Raw genomic sequence first — 18,850 nt, 5'->3', positions numbered from 1 at the left:
ATAAATTGGAAGTAAAATTCATTTACATTCAGAGGCTTTGATTATTTTCCAAGGGCTAGCTATTACCAGTTTCTTGATTGTCAGGTGATGAATTCTTGGGCCATGACAACCAGTAAAACAGAAAAAATTACAAAAGGGTACTCAATCTTTTCCATTTTGCGATGATGGCATCAGAAAGCACTGTCACAGTTTTTAGAACATCTCTAAACATTAACTTAGTCATTAGCTTTCTAAATGGGAGCTCCTGGTCTAGTTACCAAGTGGGCATAAATTACTCCTGGGGAAACAGAATTTTATTGATTTTTTATGTTCTCCCTAAAAATTAAATCTGGATACTAAAGAAAGCAGCAGCTGAGTGAATTGATGGCTCACAGGCTTTTCTTGAAGATGCAAATTAAGGATTTGTCAGAGTTTGAACAAGAAATGTCAATTGTTAGGAATTCTTCTATGTAACTGATGAGCATTCACCAAAAGAGCTACCATGAAGATAAAGTAACTTATGAACCAGCATCTATGGCAGAATCTGAAGAGGAGAAATTCTACCAAGAACTCATTAAGACTCCAGGAACCAAAACTAGTCCTAAATTTCACTAAACATTGTTGGAATAGAAGGACGGAATTGATCATTTCCAAGGTCGGCAAGATCAATCTATTTCTAGTTCTTGCAATCAACAACAAAAAGAAAAAGTGGCCAAGTTAAGTATGCCCATAATTAGGGAAAAGGGAGAGAGGATGGGTGCTTTTTTTTCCACCTGTTTTTCACTCATAGTAGGATGGCACCCTATAACTGACTTCTCAGTGTAAGTCAATACTGAGTTGGGGTATTTTTAACATTGCTTGACTGATAAAGAATTTTCTATTTGTATTTGTAGTTTTACCATCATTGTCACCACCAAAGAGGATCGTTCATCCAATCATGGACTTTTTCGGCTCAAATCTTTTAAATGACTCTTCCTCACCAGGAGCTTCTAGTCCCAGGGAAAAAGAATCTTCTGAGAGATTTTTTAGTGAACCATGTATTACAGATGAAAACCTTAGAAAGATAGAAAGCATAATTGATTTCTGGAGTTCGGGTCTTAAGGTATGGTATTTGTAGAAAATGTAATCTGTCTGATTTGTTGTTCATCATTCTGTTTCATCAAGAATTCAAGGTTATTTGGTTTTGTGTTTCACCTTTTAGATAGACTGATTTAACTTCCTCAGATGGTTTCTAGGCTGTCCTAATATATTTTCCTGAATTTCAGAGTACCTGGAAGCTTTGTATGTGACTTCTTTGGGTACCCTATTGACCCTTTAAAACACAAGATATTACTGTTTGACTTTGGCCATAGCAGATCAAGGGTGGCATTGAGGCCAGTTCAGGTTCCCATGCTTTATTCCAATAGCATAGAGACTAAACATGTACTAATTTAGGGAAAGCATGTCATTAAAAAAAAAAAAGATTGCTTTTCATTGCAATATTTGCTATTTTGAGCCTCTAGGCATTATTAAAGATCATAAGATCAATAGTTTTTGAGAGCTGGAAGAGAACTTAGGGGCCATTGGGTTCAACCCCTTCATTTTATAGATGAGGAAACTCATTAAAAAGCTCAGATAGGACAAGTAACTTTCCTAGGACCATAAAGCTAGTAAACCTCTGAAGTAAATCCAGGTATCTTCTTTCTGACTAAATGGAAATAGCTCCTACATCAAAGTAAAGTTTTAGACATCCTCTTAATTTCTAGTTCTTATTAAAAAAAAAAAGCAGTCTGTAGTAAACTGACAAACCTAGTAAAATTACTATACTGTGATAGACTCTGCTGTCAACATGACATAGGATATCTGTCTATAGTGTTCAGAAGAACAAATTAATACTTAAGTGGAGAAAATACTGGAAGCATGTCTTTTCCCAGACTTTGTGTTTTTGTTGATAATATGTGTGTATGTTGTACAGTGACTAACTTTAATAGACTTAGCTCTTCTCAGCAATGCAAGGATCTAAGACATCTCCAAAAGTTTCATGATGGAAAATGCTATCCACATCCAGAGAAAGAACTATTGAGTTGGAATGCAGATCGAAGCATACTGTTTGCTCTTTTTTTTCTCTTCTGTTTTGTATTGTTTCTTCTTTCTTGTGGTCCCTCCTATTGGTTCTAATTTTTTTTTTTACCACATGACTAATGTGAAAATATGTTTAATAGGAATGTATATGTAGAGCCTATATCAGATTGCATGCCGTCTTGGGGATGTGAGTGGAAGTGAATGTTGAAAGCTAAAAATAAATTAATTAAAATTTTTAAAAAATAATTATATGTGTGTGAATAATATATGTAAGTGTTTGTACAAATTCACCATTGGAAAATGATTTTTTTTAAATTTTCAAGCAATATATCTGAACCACCAAAGACATAACTAAGGCTAAGTAGTTATGCACGTGGAAAAACTGTAGTCCCTGTAAGTTTTGGCATATTTTTATTTGTTATTCTTTGGAGTCATATAGTCTAGAAATAATCATCATTATTTCTCATTCCACTACATCTCTACATACAACCAGTAACTTCAACTAGCTATATCCCATATGGCTCATCCTTGTCTCCTTTACTACCTGATTGATGCCATTTCAACCACTTGAGATGTCCAGCCCCCACCTGCCTGTCAAAACATACCCAGCTCTATTGATACCTTCTTTGATAACCCCAACCAAAAGAGATCTCTCCTGAGCTTCTCATACCATATATTATCCAAACTTCCCATATGTGATTTATTATACATTTTCTTTTACTGTAGTTTATCAGACATAGCTTATCACCTCTTCTAGATTATAAGCTTATGGGTGGTTGTATACCCACCACCCTATAGCATATAACAGAATAATGTTATGCATATGATATGTTCAGTAAATATTTTAATAAATTGACAAACAATTTAATTCTTTCTGCATTTAATATGTATGTTTGCTACGAGTAGTCAAATAGACCCACTCGGTGAACAGAGAGTCATTAAAATTTATGGGGAAAAGGTTTCATGTGCAATGTTTGGAGAAGAATAAGTTAATTTCTTTATCATGGCTATTGGTAATTTAGTAGGTTTTACCTGTTCATATTATGTTTTGGAAAAATAATGGTTGATAAAGGAAAAATGCCAAACTTCAGTGTTTCCATTCGAAGACTGAGTTTTTTGTTTTTTGTTTTTGTTTTTTTAACCTCTAGCTCTAGTCTTGAACCACAATAATATGTCGGGTTAGATTTGTGTTCAATGTGTTTTTTTAGAGCTATCACTTGGCAATAGATGGACTGTGCTAAAATAATTTAAGAAATGCTAAATACTTATATATCCCAATTGTCAATTTTCTTGTTCCTCAGACAAATGTTCTTGCTGAACTAAGTAAATGGAAATTTAATTTTATTGACTGGCATAGAGCAGAAGTGAAAAAAGAGAAGGACAAGCACGCAGTACAGATAAGAAGAATACAAAGCCAAGTAGATGACTTGAATGAGCTACAGAAAACTTATGAAACTTCTGCTGGGAGAAAAGATGAGGTAATTTTTCCTTTATTTTCTTAATTTTGAATTTCAGAGCCATTCAAAATCTAGAAACTATTTTTGATCATTCGAGGTATAGAAAAGAAAAATGTCTTCAAAATCCAGAGAGAAATATGTATCTACTTACAAGATTTTTCACATGTACTGATAGGAAGTATACTGTATAACCCTTGCCACTGGCTCCACACAGTCAACAAGTAACTGTTACCAGGTTCTTGGCTGGCACTAGCATTTGGTGAAATATAACAGCATTGGGGCAGCTAGGCAGTGCAGTGGACAGAGTGCTGGGCCTGGAGTCAGAAAAACTCATCTTCCTGAGTTCAAATCCGGCCTCAGACACTAACTAGCTGTGTGACCCTGGGCAAGTCACTCAACCCTGTTTGCCTCAGTTTCCTCTTCTGTCTAATGAGCTGGAGAAGGAAATGGCAAACCACTCCAGGATCTTTGCCAAGAAAACTCCAAATGGGGTCACAGAGTCAGGCACAACTGAAATGACTGAACAACAATAACATGGAGGCTTTTATCAGGAAGCTTCTAACTGGCTGCTGCATTGCCTCCTGAGCCCCGGGGTATGCAGGGAATGGGAGAGTTTTCTCATTCCCTGCTAGTTTTGATTATAGAAGGCGCTCAGAATTCCCAGCGAGTTTGGGCAGAAGGGTACCCAGCCTTTGAGGGTAGAGAAGAATATTCTTCTGTGTCAGTTTCACAGGATATCAGTTCCAGAAATTGGACTAACGCTTGTCTCCCAACATTTCTGGTACAGTACTTCTCTTATTCCTCAGATTCCTTTTGTTATACCTCTCCACTATATATTCCCCAAAGCATACTATATATTAAAGAATAAGAACTTACATATATTCAATTCACAAATAACTTATCTACATGCAACTCTTTTTTTCCATTTTTAAAATTGATGCCTTTTGAGATTTTTTTCTTTGATATTAATTGCACATACATTCTTCTTCTTCCCCCTCAGCCCCTCCTCTCTCCACCCACCACCCACTTCTATTGAATTCTCCTCCCATTACAAATTAAAGCATTAGATAAAACCCAGTGGTGAAGCAATATTCCCTAGCCAGGGTAAAAATTTCTGTGTTAACATCAGAGAACGCGCGCACACGCACACACACACACACACACCCCACCACCACCACCCCATGGGCTACCGAGAGAGCAGTGACCAAAGCAGGTAACCTAAATTACCCAATTTGAGAGGGGGTGAGGAGGTCCAGCCCTGGAAGTATAGCTACCAACAAATGGGGTAGAAGGTGAATGATGGGAACTTAAGGGGAAAAGGCTAAAATTCCAAAACACAAGCAGATCAATCAGTCAGCTATTTGTTAAGCACCTCCTGTGTACCAGTTACTAAGCTCAGTACTGGGGAAACAAGTACAAAGAGTAAAAATCCCTATTCACACAGAGCTTCCAGTTCCAATGAGGGAGACAAGTACACATAGAAACATGAATAATAAATGTAAATAAATACAAACATATACAAAGTAGTTAAATTCCAGGTAATTTCAGGGGAGGACATTAGCAGTTGGGATTAAGAAAAGCTTTTTGAAGAAGTATCAGCTCCATCTTAAAGGAAGAAAAACTCAGAAGCAGAGGCAGAAAGGAACCAAATCAGAGGCATTGAGATGAGATGGTCAGGGCACAGGCAAAGAAGCAGGAGCAAGGTATATCAGAGGCAGAGAGAAGGTCAGTCTGGCTGCGTCTTAGAGTTTAGGAGGAAGAGTAGTAGTGTTCAGTGGAAAGATAGGTTGGGGCCAGATTGTTTAGGCCTTTAAAAGCTTAACAGAGGAATTAATATTTTAATCCTAGAAGTAATAAGAAACCACTAGAGTTGCTTGAGTAGGAAAGTAAAATCAAGGATTTTTCAAATATTGTTGAAATGAAAGTATGGTTGAGCATAATAGTAATACAAAATTGTCCAATGTAAGCATTATATAATCTGATTCATTTATTACTCATATAAAAGTTGTTTTAGTACAAATTGTTAACATGATAATATGTTCATTGTTTTTAATAGGTAATTGCTACTTTGACTGAAGCTACAGGCAAGCAAAAGGAAAGAATAGATTTATTGAAAACGTTCTTCCACTGGCGCATTGAACACCTCAAGGCCAAACAGGAGGTGTGTATAAAAAGACAGTACACTAAATGTCTGTACCTAGAAGGGGGGTAGACAGATTTATTGATGATTTTGTTAAAGTCACCGGTGTTTATTTGATAACTGTGACAAAAACTGAGTTACTGAATTTATGTGATCTCATTTAGAAGACATTTGCATGCCTCATTCCTCGTAGATGCTTTTGTCATATATTGAAAGGAATTCGTCTTAAGTGCAGTGTCTCAAGGTATTGGGGTATCACTTGCTTCCAGAGGGTATGTTAATGATGATCGTTTTTTGATACTTATCTAGTTTTGTGACCTTGAGAGGGGTGCTCCAGGCAACTCTCTAAGCCTCTAAGTTGCAGAACAGATTTTGATCTGCATTAATAGAACTAGCTTCCTCATTGAAATTCCCTCCACCAATGAAATTATAGGTGCCTTTATGTGCCTTTATTCAAAAGATGGCAAATATGATGATTAGAGGGAAAATATCATTCATTTCTGTTTGTTCAGTTTGGTGCTAATGATACCACCTGGGCAAATTGATGTTGCCTATGTTGATTGTCACATTGAGTAAAGGTGAATTCATTAAATCACCGTAGATATCCTAGAGGTCTTTCAAACTCAACATGTCCAAAACAAAACTTACTATTTTTCTCCCCTAATCTGCCTCTCTTCCAGACTTCTCAGCCCTGTTGAAGGCACCACCATTTTTCCAGTCACTCAAATTCACATCCTTGGTGATCCTCAAATCCTTTCATCACATATCTGATTAGTCACCCTTTTATCTCTACTTGCAAGGCCTCCAGCCTAGTTCAAGCCTTAATACCTCCTACCTGGGCTTTCACTGTGACCTCTTAATTGTGTACCTGTCTTAAGTTTCTCCCCTCTCCAATACATCCTCCAGCCAGCTGCCACAGTGATTCACCTAAAGAATAGGTCTGACCATGTCATTCTACTATTTGGTAAACTCCAGGGGCTTCCTATTACTTCAGGAGACAAATAAATACTCCTCTATTTGCCATTTAAAGTCCTTCACAGCCTGACTTACTGAAAGTGGGACACCTGACTGCAGTTCGCCTTACAGGCCTTATTAAATTTTACTCCCTTTCATTCATCCTAGAGTCCAGCCAAACTGGCCTCCCTGCTGTTTCTCGAACACAGCACTTCCTCTCTCACCTCTGTTCCTTTGACCAGGCTGTCCCCTGTGCCTGGAATGTCCTCTCTCCCTACCTCTCCCTCTTAGAATCCCTAGTTTCCGTCAAAGCTCAAGCATTACCTACTAGATAAATCCTTTCCTGATCCTTCCAGATGCCTCTAATGCCTTCCTCCTGCCACATTATCTTGCATTTATGCATTCATTTTATACATTCTTATAGAGTATATATTGTCTCCCATAATACGCTCCTTGAGGGCAAAGACTTTTTTTTTTTTTTTACTGTTTCCCTGGCACCTAGCAGAATGCTTAGCACCAGTAGGTGCTTCATAAACACTTATTGATTGATTGATTATAACCGTATTGCTACTAGCTCTTCTCTCCAGACTCATTCTCTACTATTCCTTTGGTCTCATTTTCATTTTAAGAAGTATCAGGCAAGTCTGATGCTGAGGTGGCAAGTGAGATAAATAGATTTGTGGGTTGTTTGTCTCCCGTCTCTCCCCTTTCCCCCCAATCCCTTAACATGGTATAAGTGGAAAGAACATCCACTAGATGGGGAATCAGGCAATTTGTCTTTGTATTCCAATCCTGTCACCTATTTTTTGTGTGACTAAGAGCCAGTGCCTTAACATCTCCAGTCTTCAGTGTTTACTTATAAAATGGGTGTGATAATACTTTTACTATATACCTCATGGGCTGTTTATTAGGAAAGAGCTTTGTAAACTCTACATGTTAGATTATATTATTATTTGTTTTTCCATATTTAAAGTACTCAACCAATGCTTTATCATGGCAAGAGGGCAACTCTGGGTTCTCAGAGGCTGCACCACCGGAGCACAGATTCTTGCAGATTCTACCAATTTAGCAAAGCTTCAGATATGAGCCTTGCTGATAGACTTTGTCGTATAAGGTTGGGCTTGGTTAGCTGAGGTATTTATCACTAAGTTGGCCACAAGGTGATGAATTTTTTTCATCACAACAGCTTTCAAAGAGCTTATCAAACACATGTCACCGAATACATAGATGGTAAGTATACCCACACTGATAAAAACCATCAGTGAAGTACTGGAGACGTATTATTTATTATTTTTAATATAGATTCATAAAGCAATATTCCACTTTTCACACATATTGTCTATGAACTTTGAGATTCCTTTCCCTTTTGGTATTATTTTCATTAAGATTTATGAAACTAAGCTAGCTGACCAGCACTACCACAAAACATTAAAGAAGAAAATCTGGAAGGCCTGGCGTTCCATTCTGAAATCACAGTGGAAAGATACGGTTGAAAAAGCTTGTCAGTCCAGAGCTGAAGAAATTTGTGTCCAGATATCCCGTGATTATGAAGCTCAGATTTCAGCAGTAAGTACTTTTCCAGTTAAGCTCTTTACCTTTGTATAATAAAGAAAAAGAAAATAAGCAGAGTAGCTGACTTTAACAAGCACCACTTATAATATTGTGAATTTGAATAGTACTTTTGAAAGCAGGATACTGCAAATAATAGGCAATCCAGAGAATCAGATTTCTTAATTATCTTTAAGTTGAGCTTTTAAAATTTTACTCTTTTATATATAAATTTCCTTTTTTTATCATTCATTTGTTCAGCATTAAAAATACAAATCATTCATTTATTCATAAGTACCCACTATAGTGAACTTGTGTTAAGCACTGTGAGAGAATTTCTTATGGAGCTTGCATCTTCTTGAGATGATTTGAACTTACAGCGTGTACACTTTGAAGTTACGCTTCAAAATGTGCATAGATGTTAGCAAAAATGAAAGTACAGATAAACCTTTTATTAATTAACAGAATGTGTGCCTTAAAAAGTTAAATATTTTTTAAAATGCAGGGTTTTTTGCAATTATTTTTCATGATACAATTATATTGTTTCTGTAGAATAAAAAAGTTGGTTCTACAATGAAATAGGGAACATATTTATTTGAAGGAAAAATAATTTTGTAGATTCTCAGAGTTGGAAGATACTTCAGAGGCCCTGGAGTCCAACCCAGAGCTGAACTCTACAAGTGCTCATCTAGCCTCCCCTTTAAAAGAGACTACCTGACGAGGCAGTTTATTTCACTTTTGGACAGCGTTGCTTATTATGTTTTTCCTTTTTAAACCAAAATTTCATCTGTCTGCCTCTTTGACCCTTTACTCTTTACCGTCTCCTATCAACCAAGCAGTATAGGTCTATTTCTTCTTTCACATGACAGCTTTTCAGATAGTTAAAAACATCTGTCATGTCCTCCCAACCCTTCTTTTCACCCACTAAATAGCCCTAGTTCTTTCAGTGAAAGCTCATGTAGTATGGACTCTAGTGACTTCACCTTTCTGGTACCCTTCTCTGTATGCTCTCCAGTATGTTAATGTCCTTCCTTAAAACGTGGCATCCAGATCAGAGCACCATATTAAATGTGATGTGACCAAGGCAGAGTACAACAGGGGCTATCACCTTCCTTGTTCTGGATTCTATGCTTTGTTTTGACTTAAGTTTTATTGGTGCTTTTTGTTTTTACCTAAGTCATTTCTGGAGTAAGCCTCCATTATAACAAAGAAAAACAGTGAAGCAAAAATGTCTTATACTGTGACCACATCTAACAATGTAGTCTATGCTTCTTTTAATATAACTTTACAAGGATACACTGGAAATATGAGAGTAAAGCAAAGATGCCTCCTACTCCCTACTATTATTTGACATAGTTCTGGAAATGCTAGCAACAATAACAAAACAAAGGAAGTAACTAAAGGCATAAAGATAGGTAAAGAAGATGTAAAACTATCCCTATTTGCTGATGATATGATGCTTTACTTGAAAAATGCTAGGGGATCATCAAAGATAGCAGTTGAGACAATTAATAGCTTTGGCAGAGTTTCAGGCTACAAAATAAATGCTCAAAAATAAAATTTCTTTCTATTTACTAATAGTAAAAAATCTAAGAAGCAATGGTAAAAAAGGAAATTCCATTCTGAATAGCTACAAAATGCAGTGATCTCTCAAAGCACACCAAAGATTAGTATAGATTCAATTATAAAGTGCCTCTTAAAGAAACAAAAAACAACCTAAATAGCTGAAAAAATATTCATTGCTTGTGCTTGGGCCATAGCAATATATGAAAAGTGACAATAGTACCAATGTTAATTTCTGCTCTTAATACTATGCCAGTCAAAGGAATACTTTGTAGAACTTGAGAAAATAGTGACAAAATCCTTTTGGAAAAACAAAACTAGAATAGCAAGAGAAATGACAAAAAGAGGTAGGGACAAAGGGGAAAATAATACTTCTGGACCTCAAACTATATTATAAAGCAGCAGTCATCAAAACTATCTGGTATTGGTTTTTAAAAAAATAAATCAGTGGAAAGGACTAGGCAGGGAGGAATAAGAAACAATGGAACTTAATGTAGCTTTATATCACTGTGTTAATATCATTGTTGAGTGTCCTTTGAAAGCTTTCTGAAGTGAGGGAGGGCATCTGTTTCTGCATACTTAAAGTCAACAGGTTTTTGGTTTCTAGTTTTTTGGTGTCCAAGCTTCAAAATTCCCTCAAGTTCGAGCTTTCACCTTATGGTTAAGGACCAAAAGGGTATGCTAATAGAAACATCAGAAATAGAGACACGTGGTATTTTTTTTCCATATTTCCTTTTTTAAATAAATCAAGAACACCAAGAGAAGAGATATTCATTTAGGATTACCTGTGAAAACAGATGTACAAATGGAAAGCCATTTCTATAGAACAGCTAAATCATTTTTTCCTGTGTCTGAAGTCTTCATCATTCCTTTTTCTATTTTAGTTAAATGCTACTTTGGAAGCTGCAAGGACTGAGATCCAAAAACTCCAGTGTGAAAAAGAACAGTTTGAAGAGTCCATGAAAAAAGCTTTCATGCGTGGTGTGTGTGCATTAAATCTAGAAGCCATGAGTATATTTCAGGGCAGAAGTGACAGCGGTTAGTATGGCAAATAAATGTTAAAATTCCATGTTATTGCTCTTCTGTCTCTTGCCCAAACAGTGTTATCTGACTTCATACTGTTATAGAATGTAAGTTTCATGAGGGCAGATGCTGCCTTTTATGTTCTTTGTGATATGAGCACTTAGTATAATACCTTTGTACATAATGAATGAATGTATGCATGTATATATGAAAAAGCATTTACATTCAATCCTCATTATTTGAGGATTTTGTATTTGTGAGTTCACCTTGCAAAAAATTGTTTGTAACTCCACAATCAATACTCAGTGGTGCTTTTGAGGACATGTACAAAGCAGCAAAAAAATTGAGTTGCCCAGCGCACATAGTATGAGGTCAAACAAAGTAGTGCCTTCTTGTCTTAGCTGTTGTACTGTAAATAAGTGTCCTTTTCTTGTTCTGTTAGGGGTTTTGGCTTGGTTTTTTTGCATTTTTCTGTTTGTTTTTGGTGATTTCACTGTTTAAAATAGCCCCCAAATGTAGTACTGAAGGGCTGTCTAGTGTTCTTAACTGCAAGAATACTATGATGTGCCTTATGGAGAAAATGCATATGTTAGATGAGCTTCATTCAGGCATGAGTAATTGGCCGTGAGTTCAGTGTTTATGAATCAACAATATGGTACATCCAGAAAAAGGAAGAAGAAATTTGCTAATCTGTATGTGAGACCACTCTGGAAAGTTCTAAAGTAAATGTAATTAGAAGTTCACAGAAATGTATCCCTGCATTAACTAGGAGCAAAGGTTCAGTATTCACTAATTTGGTGTTTGCAGTAACTATATAAAGCATAACTACGCAAATGACTGTATTAAGTACATACTACGGGCCAAGCACTGTGCTAAGTACTAGTTATACAAATAAAAAAAATAAAGGCCAATAAAATAAAGTTCCTGCTCTCAAGGAGCTTACATTCTGATAGGGATAGAAAACTTTTAGAGGAGTAGTGACTGGGGAGGGATATTTTTGTTTAAAAAGTTACGGGGCTGATGAATGACTGCCAGACCCTTTCCAAGAACAGTGAGAAGAGGTAATCTTATTATAGTTCCTTATATAGTTCCATGATAACTACCACAGCATGACATCTGTTGGGAGATGGCCAGGAGGTGAAGGGTAGCTGAAGGCAGATCTAGATGTAATGGGCAGCTGAGGTGACCACCAATCAAGACAGCTGGGTCCAAGGTTGGGAATTCATAATAAGCATTTAATAAATGCTTGTTGAAAAGGATTTGATATGGCCAATTTTCAGTCAACATGGATTTTTAGCTTCATGATGGATTCCAATATTCCATATTATTATGTCTGACAAATCATGTTATAATCAATTCTCAATTATTTAAGCTCTGTGGAAGGTGCAACAGTGCTGATAATATGTTTTATGTTTTGTTTTTAACGTTGATATTACTGTTGTCAATAATTTCGGTGAACATTAGATACTTCTTATACTTTGAAGCCCTGGAAATGTCTACATTCGTACTAAACTGGCTCAATTCCTTACCCTATTTTACTAGTCAAATATTTCCTCACACAATTGTGGATTTTCAGTTTTGAAATCTAATTGCCTATCCATTCTGCTTTTAGGAATTTCCCCAACTAAGTTGCCGTTCCAGACAAATGTAAAAATTATGGCAGTAGAAACTGTTTTTCCAGTAATGTATATTAGCTATTTAGGCATTGTCATTGTAATATAATGTGAAAAAGCATACAACTATAGCCAGAAGACCTAATTTCTAGTCCTGGGTCTCCTGCTAACTTGTTTTATGACCTTAATTTACTATCTCTTCCTGTTTTCTAGCAAATGGAAAAATAATGCACAAAGACCCTATGTAAAATGCCAAAATTAAGCAGTACCTTGTACGCCATTTTGGTTGGCCTGTTGAGTGATTAGGAAGAGTAATATAAAAGCTAGAAGGATACATTAGAGCCAAATTTTGAATATTTTAAATGCCAGGCTACCAACCTAAAGACAATAGGTAGCTCTTATCACCGTCTCCTGTCTTCCCGCTGCTTTCATTGCCTCACTCTTGTCAAACCTTCTTTTCATCCAATCTCTCAATCCCTCGTTGTTCTCACAGTCTGTCTACCCCTGTTCTGGCCTGACTTTCCTTCTTTCAGTGTGGAAACACTGGTTAGTCTGAATCCTTTATCTCTTTGTCCTTCCACATTCAACCCCTGCTAATCCTCAAGCTAAGGTCACCCCCACCATCTGCCTTCCCCCTTCCTACTCCTGAGCCTTTTATTACTGCTGGGAGAAATTTTTTAAAAAACCATGCCAACTTCATCCTCTACAAATTCATTTCCTATTGCTTCCAGTGTCTACAACATCCCAACCAGTGGTTATCTAGCCTTTCCTTGAAGAGCTCTAGTGAGGGTGAACCCACTACCTCCTGAGACAGGCCATTCCATTTTGGGGCAGTCCTAATTGTTGGCAAGTTTTTTCTTCCATTGAACCTAACTCTGCAACTTCCACCCATTTGCTGCCTCGGGACAATCAGAACAAGCTAGTTTCTTCTCCATGAAATAGCTCTCCAAATGCTTAAAGACAGCTATCATTTCTCTGTCTTGCACTTGTGTAGATTTTGTTGGGTTTTTTTTTTTTTAACCTAAGTATAGGACTAATTTATATTTATATCTTTAAAATTTCTTCAGGCTATCGTTTTAGCCTTTAGTCTTTTTTGAATCCTAACTCTCCATTGAGTGCATTAGCTATCTCTCCTAGCTTTGCATCTTCAGCAAATGGGATTAGAATGCCATCTGTGCATTTATCCATGAACTTATCCTTTGGGATCCCTGTTACAGCATGCCCCTGGAGACCTCTCTACAAGTTACTAGTGTGCCATTAATGACTCTTCTTCAGTCATTCAACCAGTTCTGAATCCACCAAACTGTCCCAAGTGGATCAAGCCATCTATTTCAGTCCATGTAGGAGCAAGAATCCCCTCTACATTCTACCCTTCAAACTTTTACTCAGAGATCTCCGATAAGGAAGAATCTCTAGCCTCACAAAGCATCCCATTCTACTTTTCAGTAGCTCTAATTGTTTGGAAGTTTTTCCTGAATCAGTCCTAAATTTCACTCTTTGCCACTTCCTCCTGTTCATCCTAATTCTGTGCTATAAGGGCCACATAGAATAAGTTTAATCTCTTTTCTATATAAAAGCCTTTCAAGTACTTGAAGACAGGTATCACTTCCTCCTAAGTCTTCTCCAGCTTAAACAACCTCATGTCCCCATCTGGAACTCATATCTCCAAGCCTTTCTCCATTCTAGTTGTCCTCTGCTGCACATTCTCCAGCTTATCAATGTCTTTTCTAAAACATAGCACCTAGAATTGGACACAGTACTCCAGATGAAGTCTGACCAGGCCTTCATCCATACCTCAGAATCTCCTTACGTCTTCATCCATTCTCTCCTTCTTTGTTTCCTTCTCAGAGCTCTGTATACTTTTTTTTTTTGGTGAAGTAATTGGGGTCTTAAATGTACTTTAAAGCAACAATGCCGTCACCTCAAGCTATCATCCTAGATTTCTCCTCCCTTAAACTTGCAGCCGCATTTACTCTGGTCTTAATTCCTTGCAATCTTGTTTCTGACTCCATCCATCAACTGAATCTTCTTTCACAGCTTGCCATTCAACCTCTTTGCTGCTAGATCGTATATGTCCTTTTTCTTTTAGCCTTTATCTTAATTTACTTCTTTGTTTTTTGTTTTTTTGTTTTTTTAAGGCAATTGGGGTTAAGTGACTTGCCCAGGGTCACACAGCTAGTAAGTGTCAAGTATTTGGTCTGAGGCCAGATTTGAATTCAGGTCCTCCTGACTTCAGGGCTGGTGCTCTATCCACTGTGCCACCTAGCTACCCCTTCCTTGTTTCTTTTAACACTGGCTTACCACCTTTTCCCTGGATAGTCTGTTTTCCATTGTCTTCTGCAACACCACCAGCCTCCCGGTCACTCAGATTTCAAGCCTAAGGGTCATCTTGAACTCTTCCCCTTCCCTCACTTCCCAAAGACAATCAGTTGTCAAGACCCATCAATTCTGCTTCTCTAGCTTGTATCCCAAATGTTAGGCAATCAGTTAGCATTTATTAAGCATCTGCTACGTGCTGGGTGTTATGCTAAGCTCTGAACAAAGAGCAGGCATAAAGAAAAAACCCCAGTCCATGCCTTACAGTCTAATGAGGGAGAAGCATACAAACAATTAGGTACAAACAAGGCACAGTATATCCAGGATAACTTGGGAGTAATCTCCGAGACAAGGCACATCACTTCATTCCCAGTCATCCCTCACCTGGACTGTTGGTATAACCTCCTAACTAGTCTCCCTGTCTGGTCTTTCTTCTCATCCCTCCTTCCCACAGCTGCCAACATGAGCTTTCCTGTTCAGAACCTCCAATTGCTCCTGTTTCCTTTAGCACAGAATACAAACTCCTTGGCATGGCGTGTGAGCCCCTCTGACTCCAGACTCCCTTTCTAGCCGTATTTCACATTCCTCCTCTTCCCACACTCACTTTTGCATTCAAACGAGGCTACTATTGATTTCCAAACTGGACCCATCATCCCCTGCCTCTGTAGATGAACAAGTAATTCCTGGGCCTGGAGTGTACTTGCTCATTCCTGCCTTTCAGAAGTGTTCTTTTCTTTCAGGGCTTAATCTCCAATTCTGCCTCTTCCATGAAGCCTTCTCTAATACCTCCAACTCAAACGTGTTCTCTCCCTTTTTAAATTTTCCTAGACTACTCAGTTTTGATCCTTCATTCCCTGTCATTCCCTCCCTCCATATACCTATGTGCACCCATGCATCTGCCTACTTTATCACCCACAGAATGCAAGCGTTTCAAGAATAGGGACTGTATCCTTCATAAAGTCCTGTAATCCCTAGTGTCTGGCACAGTGCCTTTCACATAGTAGGCACTTAATATCGGTTGTTGAAATGTTCAAGATGGTAGTAATTATGGTTGTTCCATAATGTTTACTATAGTATCATTGTCATTATCATCATACATCTATTATAGCTCTTGAAGGTTTTACAAAATGCTTTTTTCTTAATAATTCTGTGAGTCAGGTAGTTCAAGCATTGTTATAGATGAGGAAACTGAGGCACAGAGTGATAAAGTAACCTAGGGACTACCTATCTATTGGGTCTTCAGTTTAGTACTTGAACTCAGTCCTGCTGACCCCAAGACCCAGGGCACTATCTGCTGTATTTGAGCTGCCTCCCCAGTCAGCCTTTCATGTTACTTGCGGGTTCAGTTAAGCTTTTACATTGACCTTGTTTTTTTGTTTGTTTGTTCTTCATAAATGTTTTTGATTAATTTATATGATTTTATTTTTTATTTTATTTTTTGTTTGCTTGTTTTTGGTTTTTGGTTGGGCAATGGGATTAAGTGACTTCCCCAGGGTCACACAGCTAGGAAGTGTTATGTGTCTGAGACTGGATTTGAACTCAGGTCCTCCTGAATCCAGGGCCGGTGCTTTATCCACTGCACCAACTAGCTGCCCCTGTTGACCTTGTTTTAATGTCAGGGCTTAGCCTAGAAATGTACCAGTCCTTCTAAGAACTTGATTTCTAATGTGTAATTTCAACCGAGCAAGTAGCTTCTCTGTGCCTTCAATTTCCATATTTGTAAGATGATTGTGAGAAAAAATGTAGAAAAATAATGAGATTTGGGGGGCAGCTCGGTGGCACAGTGGATAGAGCACCAGCCCTGAAGTCAGGAGGACCTGAGTTCAAATCCGGCCTCAGACCAAGCACCTGACACTTACTAGCTGTGTGACCCTGGGTAAGTCACTTAGCTCCAAATGCCTGAAAAACATAATAATAATGAGATTTTAAAATGATTTGTAAAGTATAAACGTGTTATTGAATGACAGTTTTAAAATTTTTAATGGCAAGTTGATGATATGAGGAAAGAAGCCACTGGCATAAGAGTTGAGACCCAGGTTCTAGGTCCAGCTCTACCCCTAACTTTGTTATTAACTTCCCCTTGTCTCTATATCCCCATGTAAGAAAGCTGTTGAATCATCCATAAGGTATCTGACAACCTGTTTTGTGTGTGTGTCTGTGTGTGCGCACGCATGTGTGTATGTCTCTGTGTGTGTGTGTGTTTTGTACAAACTTGTGTTTCAGTGAGCACTGGGAATACCTAGTGAAGAGACCCATCAACATTTCTCCTATATAGTCTTAGAAAGTTGCCCATCATTAATAATGTGTCCTAAATTTTGTGTCATTTACAAAAAAAAAACTATACCTCACTAAATGAGAATAAGAGCTGATAAGATTATAGCACTTCTTATCCTAATGCAATATTAAATTTTCTATTCAGATATTTGGTTTGGATTGCTTTGATTCCTTGCTTTCTACACATTAAGATTACATTGTCAAATTCATCATAAACATAAGAAGTCTTAGATATCATAAAGTTGGAAATTTTTTGAGTTTATTTTAAATGGCTTGAAAATTTAAGTTATACAAATTTAAAATGATTAACTCATGTTTTAGAGTAATTTGTTTTTTCTTATGTACCTGGAATATATGTTTTAACTGAAAAATAATTGAACTCATGGCTAAAACCTGGATGAATGACAGACAAAACAAAGAATTTGAGAAGGCAGAACTATACATTTCCATCTCAGATGGAGCACATGTCAGATAGCACACGTTAGGGATATGTTCATCCACCTCTAGTTCTAGATTCCTCAGGACCAGACCTGATCTTTCAGCATCTGCCATTTGTTTACCCAAAGAAAGGAGTACAACATGTTGTTAACCTTTCATGGGAAAAATAAAAAATAAAACTCAAGCTCTAGCTTTAAAGGCATACAACTGTCAAATGGGATGAGGTTACCATAATCAATTAAATGTCAATATCTTCTTAAATTAACAACAGAAATTTTTCTAGAGAAGTCTTTTTAAGCTACAAAAATATTGCAAAGTTTGCCTTATTTTACAGTGAAAGTGAGTGGAGAAGATAATGAAGTGTGTGCTAAGCTCTTTTAAAAATATGGAACTTAGCAGGGGAGCTAGGTGGCGCAATGGGTAGAGCTCCAGCCTTGGATCCAAGTCAGGAGGACTTGAGTTCAAATCTGGCCTCAGACACTTGAGATTTACTAGCTGTGTGACCCTGCACAAGTCACTTAATCCCAATTGCCTCACCAAAGAGAAAAAAAGTATTGAACTTATAGAAAAAGGTAACACAAAAACAGTGAAAAGAATTGGTGTTTTTGTTACTTGGGGTTTTACTTTTTTTTTTTCAAATGAAGGACAAAATTATCTAGTAAAGGAAATACTTTTGTTGTTATTGTTGTAGTTAAATAGTTAAAAAAAGGATGATGGAAAATGAACATAGATACATTTTCGTGAATGCTAGAAGAAGTATTTTTCAAAGAGACCTGGGTTTGAAGTTGGGAGACCTAAATTGAGTTCCATCTTTGCCACTTTCTGCTTCTAACAAGTACCTAACCCCTCAAAGTCCGAACTTCCTCACCTAAAAAGAGAGGAAGTTGAAGTAGCTCATCTCTAGAGTTCCTTGTAGCTCTAAATATTAGGATCCAAATAAAAAGAGTAAAAATACAAGGTAGTACTGCCATAGGTTTTCAGATATTTGATACTTTTAGCACTTTAATATTACGATACCACAGGTCACTGGCATATGATGACAGGACAAGAAGAAAACCGGATTTCTTACTTTCAGCTCCAAAACTCTTATGCCAGTGGCTTCTTCCCTCATATCATCAACTCGCCATTAAAAATTTTAAGCCTGTCATCAATAACATGTTTATACTTTACAAATCACATATAGACAAGCCATATAGATATAGCCAAGTACAGTACATAATTTTTTTTTGTTTTTTATTTAATAAATGAAAACAGGATGTTTAGATCTATTAAACAGAGAAGGGAAACTGAAGTCTGAATAATAACTATTATCTTTAGCCTGGTATTTTGATAGCAGCCGTATTAATGTAGCTGTGTCCAGCATATGATCAAGAATTCTGTCATCTTGGGTTTAGCCAGATTTTATGGTATTAGCTACTTAGGTATTTGGAATAGTTCTGGTTGTTTGTTTGTTTGTTTGTTTTTCCCTGTTTTGTCTCTCAGCT

At 37.2% G+C, this 18,850-nt stretch overlaps 2 protein-coding genes across 5 annotated transcripts in view; one reads left to right on the top strand and one right to left on the bottom strand.

Moving 5' to 3' along the window:
• Positions 1–18,850, top strand: part of POC5 (POC5 centriolar protein) — a 62,641-nt gene that overhangs the window by 27,138 nt on the left and 16,653 nt on the right. For all 4 annotated transcript variants that reach the window (XM_020998407.2, XM_020998410.2, XM_020998408.2 and 1 more), the window contains exons 5-9: positions 873–1,081; positions 3,342–3,518; positions 5,554–5,658; positions 7,978–8,157; positions 10,587–10,740. In XM_020998407.2, coding sequence (XP_020854066.2) covers positions 873–1,081; positions 3,342–3,518; positions 5,554–5,658; positions 7,978–8,157; positions 10,587–10,740 — 825 coding nt within the window. The remainder of the gene's footprint in view (positions 1–872; positions 1,082–3,341; positions 3,519–5,553; positions 5,659–7,977; positions 8,158–10,586; positions 10,741–18,850) is intronic.
• The window catches only part of ANKDD1B (ankyrin repeat and death domain containing 1B), a 108,065-nt gene continuing 97,084 nt past the window's right edge, over positions 7,870–18,850 (bottom strand). The window contains exon 16 of the mRNA XM_078153160.1: positions 7,870–8,186. The gene's annotated coding sequence lies outside the window, so the exon portion shown is untranslated. The remainder of the gene's footprint in view (positions 8,187–18,850) is intronic.

Source organism: Phascolarctos cinereus, unplaced genomic scaffold (genome assembly GCF_003287225.1).
Source record: "Phascolarctos cinereus isolate Bilbo 61053 unplaced genomic scaffold, phaCin_HiC Scaffold_4;HRSCAF=312, whole genome shotgun sequence".
Classification (NCBI taxonomy): Eukaryota; Metazoa; Chordata; class Mammalia; order Diprotodontia; family Phascolarctidae; genus Phascolarctos; species Phascolarctos cinereus.
Note: the sequence above shows the minus strand (reverse complement) of the source record. Positions and strands in the feature narration are given on the sequence as shown.